Below are 18,687 nucleotides of genomic sequence, written 5' to 3'. Positions count from 1 at the left end.
GTAAGTCTGTTTCATGGCTTGCATTGAGAATGGAGATGTAGGCACGTTGAGCCATTTCAATTCTCCCTTCACTTGGAGCTACCGGAGTATGCGGCCTCACTTCTCTTATGTCTACGGCATTGGCTCCTTCCCCTTTTTTTTTTCCATCTTTGTGTTTTTCATCATCTTCTGTCACTACCTAAGAACGGACCCCCTCGACATTTGATTTGTCATTCGAGCACCTTCACCAGCGTCATGCCGAGTGGCTTGGCCGCGCTGGAGTCTTCGGAGCATAGGCACGCTCGCCTATGATTCCAAATGGTGTAAGCGAAGCCTCGTCTTCGGTATCGAATCCCTGGTGACGATGCTTTGCCAAGTGGGCGACTGAGCGGGAAAAACATCGAAAAAAGATCACTACAACCGAAAGGCTCGAGGTCGGTCATGACACTGCATCAAATCCTGAAAAGAAGACAGACAATATTGGGGGAACGAGTTCAATGTGTTTCATTTTGTAATTGAACAATCCAACTGGATCAGAACCCAAACCAAAAACGCAGAAAGCGTAGTGAGAACCCAAACTCCAAACAATGATTTCGAAGTCATGGTGTCGTATTGCACCGGGTATATTGCCCACACTCCTTCCCTCTTTCATAAAACCCCCCGATACCAGAGAATCACAGAAAGGCATAGTCTCAAACTCGAGCTTTCCTCCCCAACTCCCTAGCGCCCCAGTTCTCACTCATATCCCTCGCTTAGATGCCCTGCTTGCTGGCAACGAGCTTGTTGATCTCCTCGTTCATACTGGTGAGGATGAAGTGATCATCGCAGGCTGGCAACACGCTGTCGATTTTGCTCTCGATTCCAGTGGGGCCAGCCAGCGTCTCGTTTTGGTAGACGAGTAGGTTGGCAAAGTGCCTGCCGAAGTCCCTGATGGCTCTGTCATGATGCGTGAGCATGATCATGAGCTTTCCGATGACACTGGTTAAGGTCTTGGCCTCATTGCAGTAGTTCTGGAAGGCCTTGCGGTAATCCGCGAGCTGGTAGGTCATGTCGTCCAAGATGGTCGGCCGCAAAATGGGACCAACTTGCCAAGGCTTGGGCATGAATCCCTCGCTGCTCAAGATCTTGAGGGCGCAGTCGGCTCCGGCGACGAGGGTTGTACCGCGTTTTTCGGGGTAGGTCATCTGCTCGCTCAAGCTGCGGCAGACCAAGGCAGCCTTGACGAGATGGTCGTTGAGCTCCTGGCGGACCTTTTCGCACTTGTCCTTGTTGGTGTTGTTGGTGCGGCGGTCCTTTCCGTCCACCACGCAGGGCTTTTTGGCCTTCAGGCAGGCGGTGCAGGGCTGGCCGACGTGTCCGTCGCACTTTGTCTTCTTACGACGGCACGCTTGGCAGGCGAAGGCCCGTACTTCACGCGCGACTTTGTCTGGCGTGGCCTCCTTTGGTTTACGACCGCCCTTGCCTTTAGGCTTGCCTTTCTTTTCTACCTTGGCCCCCTGCATTTTGGGGTTAAGGATCTTTTTGGCGAGAGGGCTCTCTCCTGCAGCAATAGCAGGGAGCTGGGCTATAAGCTCAGCTGGATTGATGTACATCGGCTGCTCAGCCAGCTCTGGTTGCTGATGCGGAGCCTCTAGGACGTGTCCGTCCTGCTCTGAAGGAATACGTCCAGAGAGAGAAGGGATAAGCATTGGGGCGACGTTGTCTTGAGGCCCATAGACCTGCTGGTTTGAATGAAAGAGACCTTGGTTGAGACCTTCCTGGACGAAGTTGGTATTATCAACAGGAGCCATTTCGACGTCCATCTCTTGTCCCTGCCCTGTAACCTGTGGGAACATCAGGTTGTAATTGGGAGCAGGGGGAGGATGCGAGTTAGAAGAAGGGTCATAAGTGACCATGTTGTTGTTGTTCCAATCAGTCATCATGGCCTCGAAGTCGGATGTGTCAGGGTTGTTTGCAAAGAACATATTCATGTTTTGCTCGAACGTGTTCATGTTGTTATCAGCCGTATTAACGTTGCCGTCCAACATGTTCATGTTTTCTTCGAACGCATCCATGTTGTTGGGATTCATGTTCGCAGCCATTTCCTCTATTGAGGGTGCTTTGGATGGTTGATGCCGTACTCAAGATATAGTTTAGTGGAATCAAAGTAGAGTGAAGTCGTTCTTTGAAGAATTGATGTCCTATTTGAGGTATAACGCAGTGGGATCGAAGTAGAGAGGATGAGAAGGAAGACGAAAACTCGGCACCTTATAGGATAAGAAGCAGAGGAAATGGCCATAGGGGTTCCCGATGATTTGGCCTTCCGGGAGGCCTACTTTGGGAGCTTCATGTCTCGAACAATGGTGTAGGGGGCTTCGTGTACGGGTATAGAGGTATACGGTCCAAAGTCAAATTGGATGGACACAAAGAGGTAATGGGCATGGAATAGCCATTTGGGTGGTTGTGGATTGTGAGGAAGAGTTCCGGGGATTCTGGATCAGTAAGGATATTTCCGGTTCGGAGTTTCTGGTTTGGAGTGGAGGCTTGAGTAGGTATCTCATGGGACTAGGGAGGCGTATACACCTTCAGCGGACTTTGAATATCTACTATTGATGCTGCGATGACTTGCGTGGAGTTCCAAAATGCAACAGGACCAGAAGTATCTTGGTTCAGTCAACTTGAACGAGCTTTGTTGTCGCTCTACTCGTTGTGTTAGTGCCCATTGAAGGACAACCACTTGAAATTCTACAAGTGTGGGAGATAATCGAGGCAACAAGTGTCCCAACTGGTTACACCTCTCTGGGCCATCGAAGGCCGTCATCTTCGTCGTTCCAAGAATAAGTTGCGGCCACTATGAATTGCCACACCCACAGACCAAGAGGTCAATTTACTAGAGACGCAAATGAATGTGCAGAGGTCTGCTGCCGAAATATTGTCTGATTTGATCCGGTACGAAGAAGCTTTGGAGAACTACGGTACCGGACGTTCAAGAGCAGGCTACCTGTATGTCTTCACACAGTGTGCCATATAATCTCGAACAACGTCACTTGGAGAGAATATTTTGATTCGCACATCCCGAGTCACCCTGTGGATCAATTTGCCTTCAATTGCCTATCTCTGCGTTGGTTATGTTTGATAATTGTGAGAAAATCGAGCGTTTTCGACCGTGTAAGTGACTGGAGAGCAAGTAAACGAAAGGCAGTCGGGCGTCGCCAGGGGCAGCAAAAAAAATAAAAGTTTCGATTGAGTACAATGTGCCTGAAGATCCGCCCCACGAGCGTCTAAGGACAGGGCAGCCGTTAACCCGGCTGGCCAATGGCTTTTATCCTGTGCCGTGTCGAACCCGCCCCGATGCAGAATTCCACCCACTGCCATCCCGGCAAAACGGTACCGGTCTTGTTTATTGCGACTACATGTTTTCTCTTAGACGATTTTCTATCGTGCAAGGGAGTAGTATCTTCGCACCATGCCTTGGGGCCAAGTTGCACATCACAGCATGAGAATGGATCTGACAGGATCCATCGGAGATGGCAGAGGAAAGAGAGGCAAGTTTTGCACACACTGTCTGTGTGGAAGAATACCTGGAAAGCCGGGGACATGGAGGCAGCACCGTGTATTCGAGACATACCATAGCGAATCTAAACTCTAACAAGAGTACATGGAGTATTTTTTCAGGTATGGTCAAGCCACTCGGTCCCTCAACATGTCCTTCGAAATAGGTCACATTCGATCTTGCCATTCCGGGAGCTGCGTAAGGCTGATGTATGTTTTGGTTCGCATTTGACCGTTGGCCTCAAATATGACTCTTACCACGCCCCTGGCGGGTGGGAGAACGAAGCCCAAAAATGCCCTCAAGGTTCTGAAAGACACACTGCTTGAGCCATCCACACTCGTTTGGTCTCTAACAGTTCCAATGGAGGGCTTCTCTGGGCCACTTCCGGGAGCTGGGGGGTCAGCAGGGTCGGAGAGATTTGCGAGAGACACTCCCCATCCCTCCATGTGTGTTTTGTTCCCGATGGCAGATGACCGGCAGACTGATTCAAAAGTTGTTGGTGGTGAAATTTCCTGCGATTCGTTGACGAAATCTGGTGTGCCTTCAACATCGACCGTACTCGGCCTTCTATTTTTATTTTGCCTTGATGTTCCTCGTATGTAGATGGCTGTAGAAAGAACAATTCAAGTCGTATCAAAGCGAAAGAATTGGCCCCTCTAGTACCTTACATCTCACCAGTGTCAAAAACCCGGCCAGCAGCAACTATTCGGTAAGGACAACTGAAGAATTTCTCCCGTCTCCATCCAGACCGCAAGAAACGTCGCCCTGGAAAACAGCTTAGGCCAAACGACACAAAATTGGCTACAATAAGAACATTTGTGATTTCTAGAGTGTTACCCATGACCTGGAAGCCAGCATTTGTGAAGGACTGACCAGTATATGCGTACAACAGTGGCAACCAACACACATACCCAACTGGGCCATACTGCCCAACCCAAAGTCATTCACCAAAAGGTACGTAAGTACAAGTCCTCAACTTGTAACTTGGTTTCAATCAATTAGCACTTTCAGAACCCGGGAGGTGTCCTTTGGGTACTAGCCTGTAACAGCATTATTGGTGACTCACATCCCTGATGATAAAGACAGGCGGGACCAGCATGCGGAAGTCAACCGTCACTCTAATAGCATTACTATCGGTGACATCTATGATGGACCTGACCAACGTATATGCGACAGTAAGTATCAATCAACTCCTGTCATTTGTCCTCATACATCATCTTTGCGGCCAAGTGCCCTCATAGCCCAGGCCGTATACCCACTCCGAAAGGTTGGTTGTACACAGTCCACCCAGGATTTCAACTTCAATCCCTCTCAAGAGCAGTCTGCAGATGAAACAAAATCGCTATGAGACTGCATTGTCCAGAATATGATGGAAGTTCCACAAAGAACCAGGCAACCTTATCTCACATACCCTGAGTGCTTGCTCACAAGAACAGATCTAAATCGGTAACGAAGACAAGTCACCACGCAAGATCCGCAAGATTGCTTCTTGAGGAATTATTTACACGGCAGCAAAGCCATCAAAATCTCGGTGATATCATGGATTGGAAACGCGAAACCCGTCCAGGCGAGAACAGCGTCGGTGCCCTGCAGACCACCGAGAACGAGGTCAACATCTGTACCAAGCATCAAAAGACGAAGCCGTCTGCCACTTACATTATCATATGTCCCTGCCTTTCACTTAGTTGACAGAGTTGTTTTCTTCCTCGTTCACTTGAGGCAATACAAACTACTTCCTACCCAGTTCGTATTACCTTTGCTATGGGCCATAACCAGCTACAATGCCGTCGTTCAAAGAGTGAGTTACGTGAACTTCGATAAGTCATCAAGGCGGCGTGCCAATCGATTGGTATGACATCATGATGTGTTCCAATTTGCTGGTAGAAATATGGATAATGGAATGGTGACTGCTCGCCGTGAAATATTGATAGTCACGAACGGCAGAGAAACATAGCACGCTGGATTAGAGAATTATAGTAGGTCACCCGTTTATTCTAACTCAGAAGCCAAGGTCGCAACGTGATGACGTGTTTTGAAGCTGAACCGATGCTATTCCTTCCAAGAGCCTCATGACACCACCCCGTTGCGAGGGAAACGTGTACTTTTAAGAAGCATCTTAAAGTAAGAACGATAACCAGCCAATGATGACTGCCGCAAACAAAAAACAACTGGAACTGCTGGAACACCAGCGGCGCCATCCGGACCACTACCCCTCGAAGTTGTCATCGCCGTTCCTTACATGGTCGTGGCGGTCTCAGTCTGAAGCGGGAATGAACCGTCACCCGCGGCAGTGACTCCAGGACAGACACCCTCGAGGAGTTGTCTGGTGTACAGGTTCGCCGCCTGAGTCGGGCAGATAATAGTCAAGCATGCCCTAGTAGGCATGAGCACGTTGAAATTTCGCAAGGCCTCCATACTTGGGATATGGAGGGACTTACTGTCCGATATTCTAATATACTGGGCAGAAGCAATCCTTCAGGACCCCGGCGGCAGCTGTGGTTTCGGTGTCCTTCAGAGTCCTAGTTGCGTACGGTGAAGGGTCACTCCGAGAGAGCTGCGCCAGCATGGCAGCACTTGTTCAAGCAGAGTAAGAGCTATCTGGTCTGTCAGTCACTCGTACTTGGTTCCTAAGCAGCTCGTAGAAGCCATTCAACCATGGTGCTATTAGGCCTCTAGTCGTGCACAGCTCTTATCAAGGTATCGTTCTCGGCCTCGATGGCCCGGCTAATGTGGGCATGACAACAGGTACCGACTCCGTCTGTGTCGCTGTCTGTCCAGCTGTAAATGCAGACATGAGCCATATGTAGATGACGAGGAGAAGCAGCAAAGCCCCTTTCCACGGACATGCAAATCTTTCCATCATGAGCGTGAGAGAAAATTGACTGGGTGGCATAAAAATATAACACGAATACGTCTGGAGAACGTTCATGTAGGAAATGAAATGCGACCACATGAGGACTCGAGAGAGCAAATGACGCCGCCACGCGGGGACGTGATTGTCAAATGAAATTGAGGCACGTATGGTATAGATGAGCAATGAAGACTGGCAGGGGAATTCGCGCTTGGTTCAAATCGTCCTGTTAATAGTCCGCTAGCTGTGCCGCCTGAGGTGGTTGCATCACAGAGTGACGGCTAAATGGTGTACACCAAACCTGACCATGGAAGCCCCCTGTCTAATCTCGTATTGGGATTCACTTTTAGAGGTGAGGGAGACTTGAAGAAGCCATAGTAAGTTGGAAAATCCGGTAAAATGTCCAGAGCCGAAGGTCATACTCTGTTGGATGGCGTTGCGTACGTTGCTTGCTGTTGAGACGTTGGGTGATGAAGAAGACTTACACAGGAAAATGGCCAGCTGTTGCCAGATGCTCCCCGCTGGCTTTGACCGAGGCAAGTTGGAAGCCGACGATATGCGGCCAAGCTCCCCATGCCCCAGCTCTTCTCCAATGCCTCTGCAACTTGCCGGTCGACCCCTCGTTGCCTTTCTCTGAACAATTCAACTTCAAAATGCTTGCCATTCGCCCCTCGATCTGTAGGGCGTGCCGAAAGGCTCAGACCCGCCCCGTAAGACGTTTTGCGACCGCTAGCGGTCCCATTCAGCAAGCGCCCCGCGACAACTATGTCAAGCTCGTCGAGGTCGGCCCACGCGATGGACTCCAGAACGAGAAGAAGACGATACCCCTCGCGACCAAGATCGAGCTGATTGAGAGGCTCGCCAGAACTGGTGTCTCTGCAATTGAAGGAGGCTCTTTTGTATCGCCGAAATGGGTTCCCCAGGTAAGTTAACCCAAGTGGCCTGATAATCTTGGGATTAGTGTCATTGACGGTTGAATTCCTTTAGATGGCCAATTCCAGTGAAATCCTTGAGCACCTCCTCACCCGAAAGATCTCCTCTCCAGCGCAAACATCATACTCTTTCCTCGCCCCGAACATCAAGGGACTACAAAACGCACAGGCGCTGCTGGCCAAATACCCCGGCGCTTTCGCATCACAGCTCCAGCCTTCGGCTGATGCCTCGACCCCAGCCGTCGAAGTGGCTGTTTTCGCAGCAGCGACCGAATCCTTCTCGAAGAAGAACCTCAACTGCGACATCGCGACATCACTAGACCGCTTCCGTGAGGTTATTCGCGAGTCAAAGGCTGCCGGACTCCGCGTTCGTGCGTACGTCTCCGTCGTCCTGGGTTGTCCCTTCGAGGGGTACAACGTCGACCCGCACAAGGTCGCCGAGATCTCGACGGAGTTGCTGGAGTCGGGCGCCGACGAAGTGTCTCTGGGTGACACCACCGGCATGGGAACCGCCCCTCGTACCAAGGAGCTTCTGAACTGCATGAAGGCCGCGGGAATTCGCAACGAGGATATTGCGATGCACTTCCACGACACGTACGGCCAGGCTCTGGTGAACACGGCCGTGTCGTTGGAGCATGGCATTCGCACGTTTGACAGCAGTGTTGGCGGCCTTGGAGGATGCCCTTACAGCCCCGGTGCTACTGGAAATGTGGCTACGGAAAACATGATTTACTTTATTGAGAGTCTGGGTATGGACACGGGCATTGATCTGGATGCCATGTCGGACATTGGTGCTTGGATCACGGGCGAGTTGAGCAAGGCCAACGACAGCACCGTTGGAAAGGCTGTTCTAGGCGCTAGAGCTCGTGAAGCGGCGACGGCGTAATCTTTGAACATGGAGTGAGAATTGAATTGGAGTTAGGGAAATGCCTTCTGAGCCCTCGTCTTAATTAGTACCTACCTTAGGAAATATACCCTGCCTGAGGTATGCAAGAGGCAAGCTTGTTCGTGAGATGTCCTTACCTTCAGGTTGGAGTGCAGGCAGTCATGTGATGTCACTGCCACACTGCCAGCGCCCAAGCTGACACTGAGACCGACACTGGGAAGCTCCCAGGCGTGCCAGGCCCGCGCTCCTAGTGATCTTATCGGCGCCACCTCAGCTTGCCGAGCGGGCTCCACCAAGACGAAGCAAGCTCCAGTGCAGTGCATTCGACGACACTGCACCGACCTGCCAACCTCCTCCAGCTACGTACATCGCAGCGCCTCGCATCGTCGCCATCCATCCGCCCACCCACGCCCTTCCTAATCGCCCCCCTCGACCCAACACGCATTGTCTTCTAGTCGGGCGCTGTCTCACTGATAGTCAGAAGCAATGAGTGACCCGCGGGAGCCCTCCTACTCCATCGTGCCGAGAATTCGGTACAACACCGTCGGTGGTGTCAATGGACCCCTCGTCATCCTCGAGAATGTGCGTGTCACCCGTCGCGCTGGGCTTTCGCCAGGGAATTACGTGAATGAGGCACTGATTCTGTGTTCAGGTCAAATTCCCTAGATACAACGAGATTGTCTCCCTGACCCTTCCTGATGGAACCAACAGACAGGGCCAGGTCCTTGAGGCTCGAGGTATTTACACCACCACACTACTATCGCAATGACCCGTGTGCTGACCCACGTCTGCAGGTGACCGAGCCGTTGTCCAGGTATGCGAACCGAGCGATTACACGAGAAACGCCGATTGACGATGCATTTAGGTCTTTGAGGGTACATCAGGCATCGATGTCAAGAAGGTATGAGATCATCGCATCTCGACAAATGAGGCGAGCGCTGAATTTTAGCTAGACGAAAGTCGAGTTCACCGGCCAGAGCTTGAAGCTTGGTGTGTCGGAGGACATGCTGGGTCGTATCTTTGACGGTTCCGGACGAGCTATCGACAAGGGCCCCAAGGTCCTGGCTGAGGATTACCTCGACATCAACGGCAGTCCCATCAACCCCTTCTCCCGTGTATGTGGTGTCCAGAATATCAAATTTGCGAATATACGCTAACATGGTGTAGGAATACCCCGAGGAGATGATCTCGACCGGTATCTCTGCCATCGACACCATGAACTCCATCGCCCGCGGCCAAAAGATCCCCATTTTCTCCTCGTCTGGTCTGCCGCACAACGAAATCGCTGCGCAGATTTGCAGACAGGCCAGTTTGGTCCAAAAGCAGGGTGTTACCAACAAGGGCGTCCACGACGGCCACGAGGAGAACTTCTCCATTGTTTTCGGTGCCATGGGTGTCAACTTGGAGACGGCCAGATTCTTCACCCGCGACTTCGAGGAGAACGGCTCTTTGGAGCGTGTCACTCTTTTCCTCAACCTTGCCAATGATCCTACGTGAGTTCGAGGTCAATACGGACCACAAAGGGATGTGCGAACTGACAACTGGACCAGCATCGAGCGTATCATCACTCCTCGTCTCGCGCTTACGACCGCCGAATACTACGCCTACCAGCTCGAGAAGCACGTTCTCGTTATCCTGACCGATCTGTCCGCTTACTGCGACGCTCTTCGTGAGGTCTCGGCCGCCCGTGAAGAAGTCCCCGGTCGTCGTGGTTACCCCGGTTACATGTACACTGATTTGTCCACCATTTACGAGCGAGCCGGTCGTGTGGCAGGTCGCAACGGTTCCATCACCCAAGTGCCCATTTTGACCATGCCCAACGAGGATATCACTCACCCCATTCCCGACTTGACGGGTTACATTACGGAGGGTCAGATCTTCGTCGACAGAGGCCTTTACAACCGTGGTATCTACCCGCCCATCAACGTTCTGCCGTCTCTGTCTCGTCTCATGAAGTCTGCCATTGGTGAGGGCATGACCCGCAAGGACCACGGTGATGTCTCCAACCAGCTCTACGCCAAGTACGCCATCGGTCGTGACGCTGCTGCCATGAAGGCCGTCGTCGGTGAGGAGGCTCTGTCAGCTGAGGACAAGCTTTCTCTGGAGTTCCTCGAGAAGTTTGAGCGCCAGTTCATCAACCAGGGCCAGTACGAGGCTCGCACCATTTACGAGTCTCTCGACCTCGCATGGAGCTTGCTCCGTCTCTACCCCAAGGACCTGCTCAACCGTATTCCCGGCAAGGTTCTCAACGAGTTCTACCAGCGTGCGGCCAAGGAGGCCAAGGACAAGGGCAAGCAGAGACAGCAGGTGCAGCAAAACGAGGAGAACCTGATTGACGCATAAGCGGGGACGACAAATGCGGGTGCTTGATATTCCTGAGAAGTCGGCAGCGTAGAAAGCCAACCGCTCGACGTTGTGTATACGTATGGTGAGGGCACGAGAGTGCAAGATGGGCAACTTTTGGACCTAGACAATGGCATGCAATTATAAGTTTCTAAACCGGCCATGTCTCAGTGATGTTCTAGTGTTTGCAGAGAATGTGCACCTACTATTCATTATTTTCATAATCACTATTTATCTCTTCTGCAACCCAGGGCGAGTGATGCGTTACTCAGCCAGAGCCGAACATCTGAGTCGGCGTGGACCCACGATGAATGACATCGTGGTTTTGTGATGCGCCGGCGCGATGACCAAGATCCAGTCTGCAGCGGGTTTGGCATGAACCATGGCACGGACCAACGTCGCCAGCAGCCGCACCGCCTCCTTGAACCCCACATCCTCCACACCGAGCCAACTCCCCACCATGAGCATGCGGCTACCTTACCTCACCTCCCGACCTGCCTGCACAGAGCATCCAACGAAGCTACATAAACTGCACCGCCAATCGACGACATACGGCACGCTGTCGTGAATTACATTCCTAACTTGCGTCGGAACCCAATCGAAACCCTTGAACTCGTCCAGAACGTCGCGCCGATACAATGTCCATCATCCAGCAGCACACCTCCGCCACGCTCAGCGACGCCTGGCGGACCATCAATATTGACGCCCTGCAAGAGGACTCGGCTTGCAACTTTGACACGAACACCCTGCGACCCCCGCAGCCCGAGATTGGCGAGGATGAGGTCCGACAGCTCGCCGGACAGGTACGGCAATTGCTCCGCGGCGGGGATGCCGAGGGTGCTTTGAGAGGATGCCTGGAGTTTCCCGTCTATAACGGACCTGACGGCGCCAAGGTGAGATCCAAGTTGGACTTTACGTCCTTGGGGACGTTGTATGGAGCTCCTGGAGAGAGGAAAGACTCGCTGACCACGATCACCCCCAACAGGACGCCCACCTCCAGACTATCACCGAGGTCCTTCAGTCCATCAAGGCCTCCGAGATGACACCCCTCCTCAAGTCTATCTACGGCGGTGCCGGCGGCCCCGAGCTGCTCGACGTCCTCATGAAGTACATTTACAAGGGCATGGCCGGATCTGCCGGTTCGGGGGGACTGAGGTCGCCGCCGCCGCAGGCCGCGCCCAGCGGGTTCAGCCAGATGGGAGGTCGCCCCGGCGCCACCAACGAGAACGTCGGTAGCGCGATGAGCGTGTTGCTTAGCTGGCACGAGAAGGTTGTCGATGTGGCTGGTTTGGGAACTATTGGTCGTGTCATGACGGATTGGAGAAGGGTTTAAGGGCATAAGAGGCAGAGGAGGGGAGAAAACAAAAGGGGGTGTAATGAACTTCATGACGAGTACGGGCAAGCTCGGATTTGGCGTGCTTTTTACGATTCAAGCTAGAAAGACTGGCGTGTCGACAATGAAAGCCATAGACTTTTTTTGCTTTGATTTGTTTTACAGTGTTTCTTTTGGTGGGTTTGTTGTTACACGTGGTGCGGCAGCATTCTAGTTGGACTCTAAGATGTCCTTTAGGTTCACGTCTCCGCTCCCTCTCGGCAGCGCCTTGGGCTGGTCGCCACCCTCGCGCCACCCGATCATGTAAATGATTCTAAATGTAGCGGGTATGCTCCCGTCCTCGTTGCCGTGGAGCTCCCTGTAGATCCCCTCGTTCGCTAGCAGCACCTCTCTCCTAATGGCGCCCATCTCCCTTCCGAGGATGGCGTTGCCCTCGCCCATGGCCTGCAGGTCCTGCATCAGCGCAAATGTGTCCGGGTAATCGACGACAATGTCGTCGATGTCGACGGTGAGCATCTTGAAGCCTGCGCGCTGCATCAGGCCGCCGACGTCGCGGACGTCAGCGAGCGGCGAGACGTGGGGGGAAATGCCGCCGCGCCTCTCCTGCTCTGCGAGCTGCAGCGAGGTCCGCAGCTCGAACAGGCTGTCGCCGCCGAGCATGGCGCCGATGAAGGGGGCATCGGGCTTGAGGACGTTGTTGATCTGGGTGAGGACGCCGGGCAGGTCGTTGATCCAGTGGAGGGACAGGGAGGAGAGGACGAGGTCGAAGGAGGAGGGCTCGAAGGGAACGTGTTCCTCGTCGACGAGGACGGTGCGGGTGATGTTGATGTCGGCGTTGAAGGGGAGGTCGGCGTCGCGGTGGAGGAGGGCGTGGGAGGACTCGGCTGCGACGAGTTCACCTATGCGGGAGGCGAGGGGCGGGGTTATTGGTTTTGAGGGGTCCGGGTCCGGGTTCTCGCGGGTGAGGGCGCGGGCTACGTTGCAGGAGTTTGCGCCCAGGTCGAGGGCGCGGGGGAAGTTTCGTTTGAGGTCCTGTTGAGCGCAAAGTGTCAGGGTCTAATTATCTTCTCTAGAGGTGTATCCGGTCAGTGGTGGCGGTGGCGGCCGGTGATGCTCTTACAAGTAATCTCTCACAAAGCCGATTTGCGACCTCGTCCTTGAGGTAATCGGCTTGCCTGCCGGCCTCGGGGTTCGAGGCTGCACGCTCCTTTTGCAGCCATTTCGTGCGGCGGTTGAAAACCTGGAAGGCAGCGGAGCCGCCGCCGGAGGTCACGGCATAAGACCGGCGTGTGGTGGTGGAAGAGGGTCCGCCGAAGACCCGGGAGCTCGGTGCGGCGAGGCACACCACCCGTTTGATCGTGGAGTTCATTACCGGCGTCGCATATCTGGACCGAAGCACGGAGACGGACATGTGGGAAGGATCGTGTGATTTTTGCAATTGGAGTCCTGCAGAAGAAATGGGGCGACGCGGCCTGTGGAATGATTGGAGGTTGCTGAAAGAAAATAGGTTTTCTTATTATGGATTGACAGACGGGAGGGGGGAAGCTCTTTCCTTCTGCATGGGAATTTCCCGACTTCGATGATGCAGCATTCGGCAGTCAGCACAGTTTGGAGCTTGCCAATTGACGGGAACGAGTTTAGCTTAGCGCGTCTTTGTACGTACCCTTTGACGGGGGTGGTCTCGTTGCTGCACGGGCACACGGGCCCGAAGGTAGCGTGCCTTACCCCGGTCAAAGTCCGCTCAGTGCTGAGTCTTAACTCTTAAGGTACTTCTCTTCCGCATCAGTCAGCAACGGGAAAATGTTCAATGGCTTGAGAATGAGGTGGATGGAAGGACACTTGCAACACCCCTGATGCGCCCAGTCTTCAAGCAGCGGGCACTGCGCGCACAGCAGCAGGCCGCCCATGAAGAGCCAGTCCATGGGGCCAAGTAAGCACCTGACAGCTGCCCGTGTTGTGTGGGAAACGAGACGTCCTGGCGTTGGATGCTTGGGCTGAGGTGAAAGGTGAGGTACCTCACCTCTGTATCCGTAAGCGTACAAGTAAAGGTACCTCGGGGTGGTTTGACGGGCCCGTTCGACGTCCAATGTGCAGGTGGGTGGCCCATTGCCCATCTCCACACATAGGCTGCATTCCCAAGCCTTCCGGCTTTCTGAAGTGTCGTTTTCTCCAAAGTCCGCGAAAGCCCCTCGAGCCCCTTTCCTTGGAGTTTTGTTTCCCATTTCCCACTCCTTCCGGTGCAACATCGCGAACCGACTCGCTTTCATCCAAGGCCGAAGTCAATCTCGAGTCACCACCAGCTGTTGTTGATAAGGAACCCGTCCGCGCCCTCGACGACTACGACAACGGCCCCTGGTTGCCATCTCATTATTGGACGGGAACGCATTGCTAAGACACGCAGCGGTACTTGCCGGCCGGTTTCGTGTTCGAGTTGCCGAATTCACAATCCGCCGCCCACTGATCCGACCGTTGATCCCCCGAGAAGTCCTCCACGCAGCAATCAATAGCCTGCCGGGGTAAGCGAGCAGAGATACGAAAGAAAGGACCCCTCGCGCGCATGGAGTGATTGCCCAACGCTCGCATCAGGGCACACGACAGCATACGACAATTAGTACACACCCGACAATTCTCGCCTTACCGAACATCGAATCGAGACCGCATACGCGCCGCTTCTACCACGAATTTCTTGTGGCGAGTCCAACAACTCCCGCCAGCTCAGCTCTGTCCATCCCGCGAAGAAGAGGGGGGAGGGAAGACAGCATTGAATAGGCTACCCGTCGCACCCGGCAACCACCGCAACCATGTCGTCCTCTGCGAGCGGCTTCCTCGGCCGCTCGACTAGCAACAACTCCAACATGCGAGGCCTGGTGCAGTTCATTGCCGATTTGAGAAATGCAAGAGCTAGAGAGCTGGAAGAGAAGAGAATCAACAAGGAGCTGGCCAACATCCGGTGAGCACACACCTCCCGGCACGTCCTGCTGCGCTACCTCGCGACGGAGTACTAACAAGAGTTCCTACGTGCAGACAAAAGTTCAAGGGTACGACTTCATTGTCATGATCGGTCGATGCGATGCTGTGGTGCTAACCCCCACACAGATGGAAACCTGAGCGGTTATCACAAGAAGAAATACGTGTGCAAGGTATGGACTGTCCTTAGCTGCGCTGGCTGACATCTCGTGCTGACGTTCTGCGAAGCTCCTCTACATCTACATCCTCGGATGGAACGTCGACTTTGGTCACCTGGAGGCCGTCAACCTCATCTCGGCGAACAAGTATTCGGAGAAACAAATCGGATACCTCGCCATGACCTTGTTCCTACACGAGAAACACGAGCTGCTGCACCTGGTCGTCAACAGTATACGAAAAGACCTACTGGACCATAATGAGCTATTCAACTGTCTGGCTCTCCATGCGATTGCAAACGTTGGCGGCAGGGAAATGGGAGAAGCCCTCAGCGGAGAGGTTCACAGGCTTCTGATCTCCCCGTATGTATGGCCAATTCCTGACTTTCAAACCAGTGACTAACAGGAACGTTACAGGACGTCCAAGGCATTTGTGAAGAAGAAGGCATCGCTCACCCTCCTCCGCCTATACCGCAAGAACCCCGACATTGTCCAGCCGCAATGGGCCGAGCGCATAATATCGCTATTGGACGACGTGGACGTTGGCGTAGCTCTGTCCGTCACCTCTCTAGTTATGGCCCTTGCCCAGGATAATGCGAATGCGTACAAGGGAGCATATGCGAAGGCCACAGCAAGGATAAAGAGAATCGTCATTGATGGGGAGTATACTCCGGACTACCTCTACTACAAGGTCCCTTGCCCTTGGCTTCAGGTCAAGCTTCTGCGTCTGCTGCAGTATTTCCCTCCTTCAGGTGAGTTGTACATAAGCTCGTAATCCGATTGGCATGTACTGACTACCTCAGATGACACCCACGTCCGCGAGATGATCCGAGAGTCTCTGCAGAAGATTTTGAACCTCGCCATGGAGCAAACCAAGAACGTTCAACAGAACAACGCACAAAACGCCGTGCTCTTCGAGGCCATCAATCTCATCATTCACTTGGATAATGAGCAGGCCCTGTTGAAGCAGATCTCATCTCGCCTGGGACGATTCTTGACATCGAGAGAAACCAACGTTCGCTACTTGGGTTTGGAGGCAATGACGCATCTGGCAGCCCGCATCGAGACCTTGGAGCCGATCAAGCAACACCAGGATGTCATTCTTGGCTCACTCAAGGACAGAGATATCAGTGTGCGAAGGAAAGGTCTTGACCTTCTCTACAGCATGTGCGACTCGTCCAATGCTCAGGTCATTGTCGGTGAACTTCTTCACTACCTCCAGAACGCCGATTTCGCTATAAGAGAGGAGATGGTGCTGAAGATTGCCATCTTGACTGAACGGTATGCCACTGACGTTCAGTGGTATGTGGACATTTCGCTGCGTCTGATTGCCATGGCTGGTGACCACGTCAGCGACGAGGTGTGGCAGCGTGTCATCCAGATTGTGACGAATAACGAGGAGCTGCAGGTCTATGCGGCTCAGCATTCCTTGCAGTACGTCAAGTCGGATCACTGCCATGAGACCCTGGTCAAGATTGGAGCGTACATATTGGGCGAGTTTGGGCATCTCATCGCCGATCAGCCCAAGTGCAGTCCGATTGAGCAGTTTATGGCTCTCCAGAGCAAGGTTGCCGCATGCTCATCAAGTACACGGGCTATGATCCTCTCATGTTATGTCAAATTTGTCAACCTGTTCCCCGAAATCAAGCCCCAACTTCTCAAGGCATTCCAGGTCTTCAGCCATACACTCGACTCTGAGCTTCAGCAGAGAGCCTGCGAGTACCTGACGCTCGCCACGCTGCCGACAGATGACCTCCTTCGCACCGTGTGCGACGAAATGCCGCCATTCTCTGAAAGACAATCTGCCCTGCTTGCCAGAGTGCATCAGAAGCATGCCAACACTAGCGATAAGAGAACTTGGATTGTGGGTGGCAAGGATGCAAACGCAGATGTGGCAGAGATGAAGATGGCCAAGGAGGGTGGTCTCAAGCGGACCTTCAGCACAAACACGAACGGTCACTCGCATGCGGCTAATGGAGGCACCAACGGAACGAATGGCAACGGTAACGGTGTCAATGATTTGGCCGGCCTGGACATGAATAACCTTGGACCTGCCGAGCCCAAGACGAAGGCACTGAACTTGGCAAGCGCGGCTCACTTGTCTCCCAACTGGGACATTGGATACAATAAGCTGCTGCTCAAGGCAGAAGGCGTGCTGTACGAGGATGGGCAGATTCAGGTCGGTGTGCGTTCCGAGTACAGAGGCCAGATGGCGTGCTTGATTCTTTACTTCAAGAACAAGACGCCCACTGCACTGGGCTCATTCACTACAACATTGGATCTCGACGAAACCGAAAAGGGCAAGCTTACATGGGACGTGAAGAACCTGCCTGAGAGCACAATCTATCAGTCTGGGCAGTCTCAGCAGGTCATCATGTTTGAGTCGAAGAGGGTGTTTGATAAGAGCCCGACGATACGGATCAGCTACCTCGCTGGTGCCCTGCAGGCTGTCACCCTCAAGCTTCCCATCACTGCACACAAGTTTATGGATCCCGCAGACCTCTCCGCCGAAGATTTCTTCAGGCGCTGGAAGCAGATTGGCGGTGCCCCTCGCGAGGCCCAGCAGATCTTTGGTCTATCGCCTGGCAAGTCGGATAGAGAGATGAACGAATTCTTTGTACGGCAGACGGTCGAGGGCTTCCGATGGCGTGTCCTCGACGGTGTCGACCCCAATGCGAAGAATTTTGTCGGTGCTAGTGTCCTGCACACCTCAGAGGCGGGCAAATTTGGTTGTTTGATGCGTCTTGAGCCGAATTATGGAACCAAGGTTTGTTTACACCTGAAATCCTGGTCACGAAGATTGATAACTGACTCTGCCTAGATGATTCGTCTCACAATCCGCGCCACGGACGAGAGCGTCCCCGACGTCCTCCTTAAGATCATGCAAGATCGTCTCGCCGCTGGCTTTACGCCAGAAAAGTTCCAAGCCCCTACACCATCCGAGATATCGGACGCATTTAGCAATATTCTGGTTACATAGCGCAAGCAGCAGCAGCAGCAACCCACCCCGTTGTAATACACATTCACACAAACAAAGACTTTCTCCGTAATGACACATACCCACACTCTTGCCTTCTTCCTCTGTTTTCTACTTGGTGTCATCTCCTGGTCTGTTCTTACTGTTTTTTTATATTTGCATGGCAAGCTCCTAGGGTGGCGTCAGGTGGCATCGTGGAAACAGTCATTCCCTAAAAGTTGAAACCCTTTTGGAAGTGGAAGGTGATGTCATCGAGGGACTTAATAAAAAGCACATGTGTGTCAAGATTGAGATTCATGATGGATTGCTATCTTTCCAAAAAGTTTGCCTACCTCTTCTGCGCGATAACTCACCTCGAAACGAAGGCTTGAACTGATATCACTCATCGTCGGCCCTCTCTGCATATGTTTCCTCTTCCCGACACAATGCCCCTTTTCCCAGAGACGGCCGACGGAATCGTTCTTCCAGCTATCGGCTCCGTGTGTCGGGGTCTCGCCCATCGGCAGCCAGCTCCTTCGGGTTGTATAGTGTTTCCAGCTGTCGCCTTGCTTCTAGGGCCAGCGGCCTCAATGCCTTACCTACCTATGTGATATTAATTTACGTCTTTCCATTGAAGCATAATCGACGATGCTTGTACCGGGTAGGGGTTCCCCCAGGGCGGACGAACACTTGTCGTCTGGCTGTACCCCTGGTGCAAATTGCCAGAATACGCGGGCGCTTGAGGGCCGGGAC

The 18,687-nt window shown here is 53.2% G+C and overlaps 7 protein-coding genes across 7 annotated transcripts; 4 read left to right on the top strand and 3 right to left on the bottom strand.

Moving 5' to 3' along the window:
* Positions 1–731: 731 nt before the first annotated feature.
* Positions 732–2,060, bottom strand: CORC01_07651 (uncharacterized protein; the record flags this gene model as incomplete). Its single annotated transcript, XM_022619286.1, has 1 exon — positions 732–2,060. One exon carries the CDS (start codon positions 2,058–2,060, stop codon positions 732–734), a length of 1,329 nt encoding a protein of 442 aa, XP_022474198.1.
* Positions 2,061–6,183: 4,123 nt separating this feature from the next.
* CORC01_07650 (uncharacterized protein) lies at positions 6,184–6,357 on the bottom strand (the record flags this gene model as incomplete). The annotated part of the gene is made up of 1 exon (XM_022619285.1): positions 6,184–6,357. One exon carries the CDS (start codon positions 6,355–6,357, stop codon positions 6,184–6,186), a length of 174 nt encoding a protein of 57 aa, XP_022474197.1.
* A 658-nt stretch (positions 6,358–7,015) lies between these two features.
* On the top strand, positions 7,016–8,180 carry CORC01_07649 (uncharacterized protein; the record flags this gene model as incomplete). The annotated part of the gene is made up of 2 exons (XM_022619284.1): positions 7,016–7,285; positions 7,350–8,180. 2 exons carry the CDS (start codon positions 7,016–7,018, stop codon positions 8,178–8,180), a joined length of 1,101 nt encoding a protein of 366 aa, XP_022474196.1.
* Positions 8,181–8,666: 486 nt separating this feature from the next.
* On the top strand, positions 8,667–10,523 carry CORC01_07648 (V-type ATPase; the record flags this gene model as incomplete). Its single annotated transcript, XM_022619283.1, has 7 exons — positions 8,667–8,762; positions 8,833–8,917; positions 8,975–8,994; positions 9,046–9,081; positions 9,134–9,295; positions 9,348–9,673; positions 9,731–10,523. The coding sequence occupies 7 exons, from the start codon at positions 8,667–8,669 to the stop codon at positions 10,521–10,523; spliced, it is 1,518 nt and encodes a 505-aa protein (XP_022474195.1).
* Positions 10,524–11,161: 638 nt separating this feature from the next.
* On the top strand, positions 11,162–11,856 carry CORC01_07647 (ARP2/3 complex 16 kDa subunit; the record flags this gene model as incomplete). Its single annotated transcript, XM_022619282.1, has 2 exons — positions 11,162–11,416; positions 11,509–11,856. The coding sequence occupies 2 exons, from the start codon at positions 11,162–11,164 to the stop codon at positions 11,854–11,856; spliced, it is 603 nt and encodes a 200-aa protein (XP_022474194.1).
* Positions 11,857–12,066: 210 nt separating this feature from the next.
* Positions 12,067–13,267, bottom strand: CORC01_07646 (methyltransferase; the record flags this gene model as incomplete). The annotated part of the gene is made up of 2 exons (XM_022619281.1): positions 12,067–12,888; positions 12,977–13,267. The coding sequence occupies 2 exons, from the start codon at positions 13,265–13,267 to the stop codon at positions 12,067–12,069; spliced, it is 1,113 nt and encodes a 370-aa protein (XP_022474193.1).
* A 1,390-nt stretch (positions 13,268–14,657) lies between these two features.
* On the top strand, positions 14,658–17,958 carry CORC01_07645 (uncharacterized protein; the record flags this gene model as incomplete). Its single annotated transcript, XM_022619280.1, has 7 exons — positions 14,658–14,806; positions 14,881–14,894; positions 14,953–14,996; positions 15,052–15,341; positions 15,396–15,730; positions 15,782–17,745; positions 17,800–17,958. 7 exons carry the CDS (start codon positions 14,658–14,660, stop codon positions 17,956–17,958), a joined length of 2,955 nt encoding a protein of 984 aa, XP_022474192.1.
* Positions 17,959–18,687: the final 729 nt, after the last annotated feature.

This window comes from Colletotrichum orchidophilum (assembly GCF_001831195.1).
Source record: "Colletotrichum orchidophilum strain IMI 309357 chromosome Unknown Scaffold_62.1, whole genome shotgun sequence".
Lineage (NCBI taxonomy): Eukaryota > Fungi > Ascomycota > Sordariomycetes > Glomerellales > Glomerellaceae > Colletotrichum > Colletotrichum orchidophilum.
Note: the sequence above shows the minus strand (reverse complement) of the source record. Positions and strands in the feature narration are given on the sequence as shown.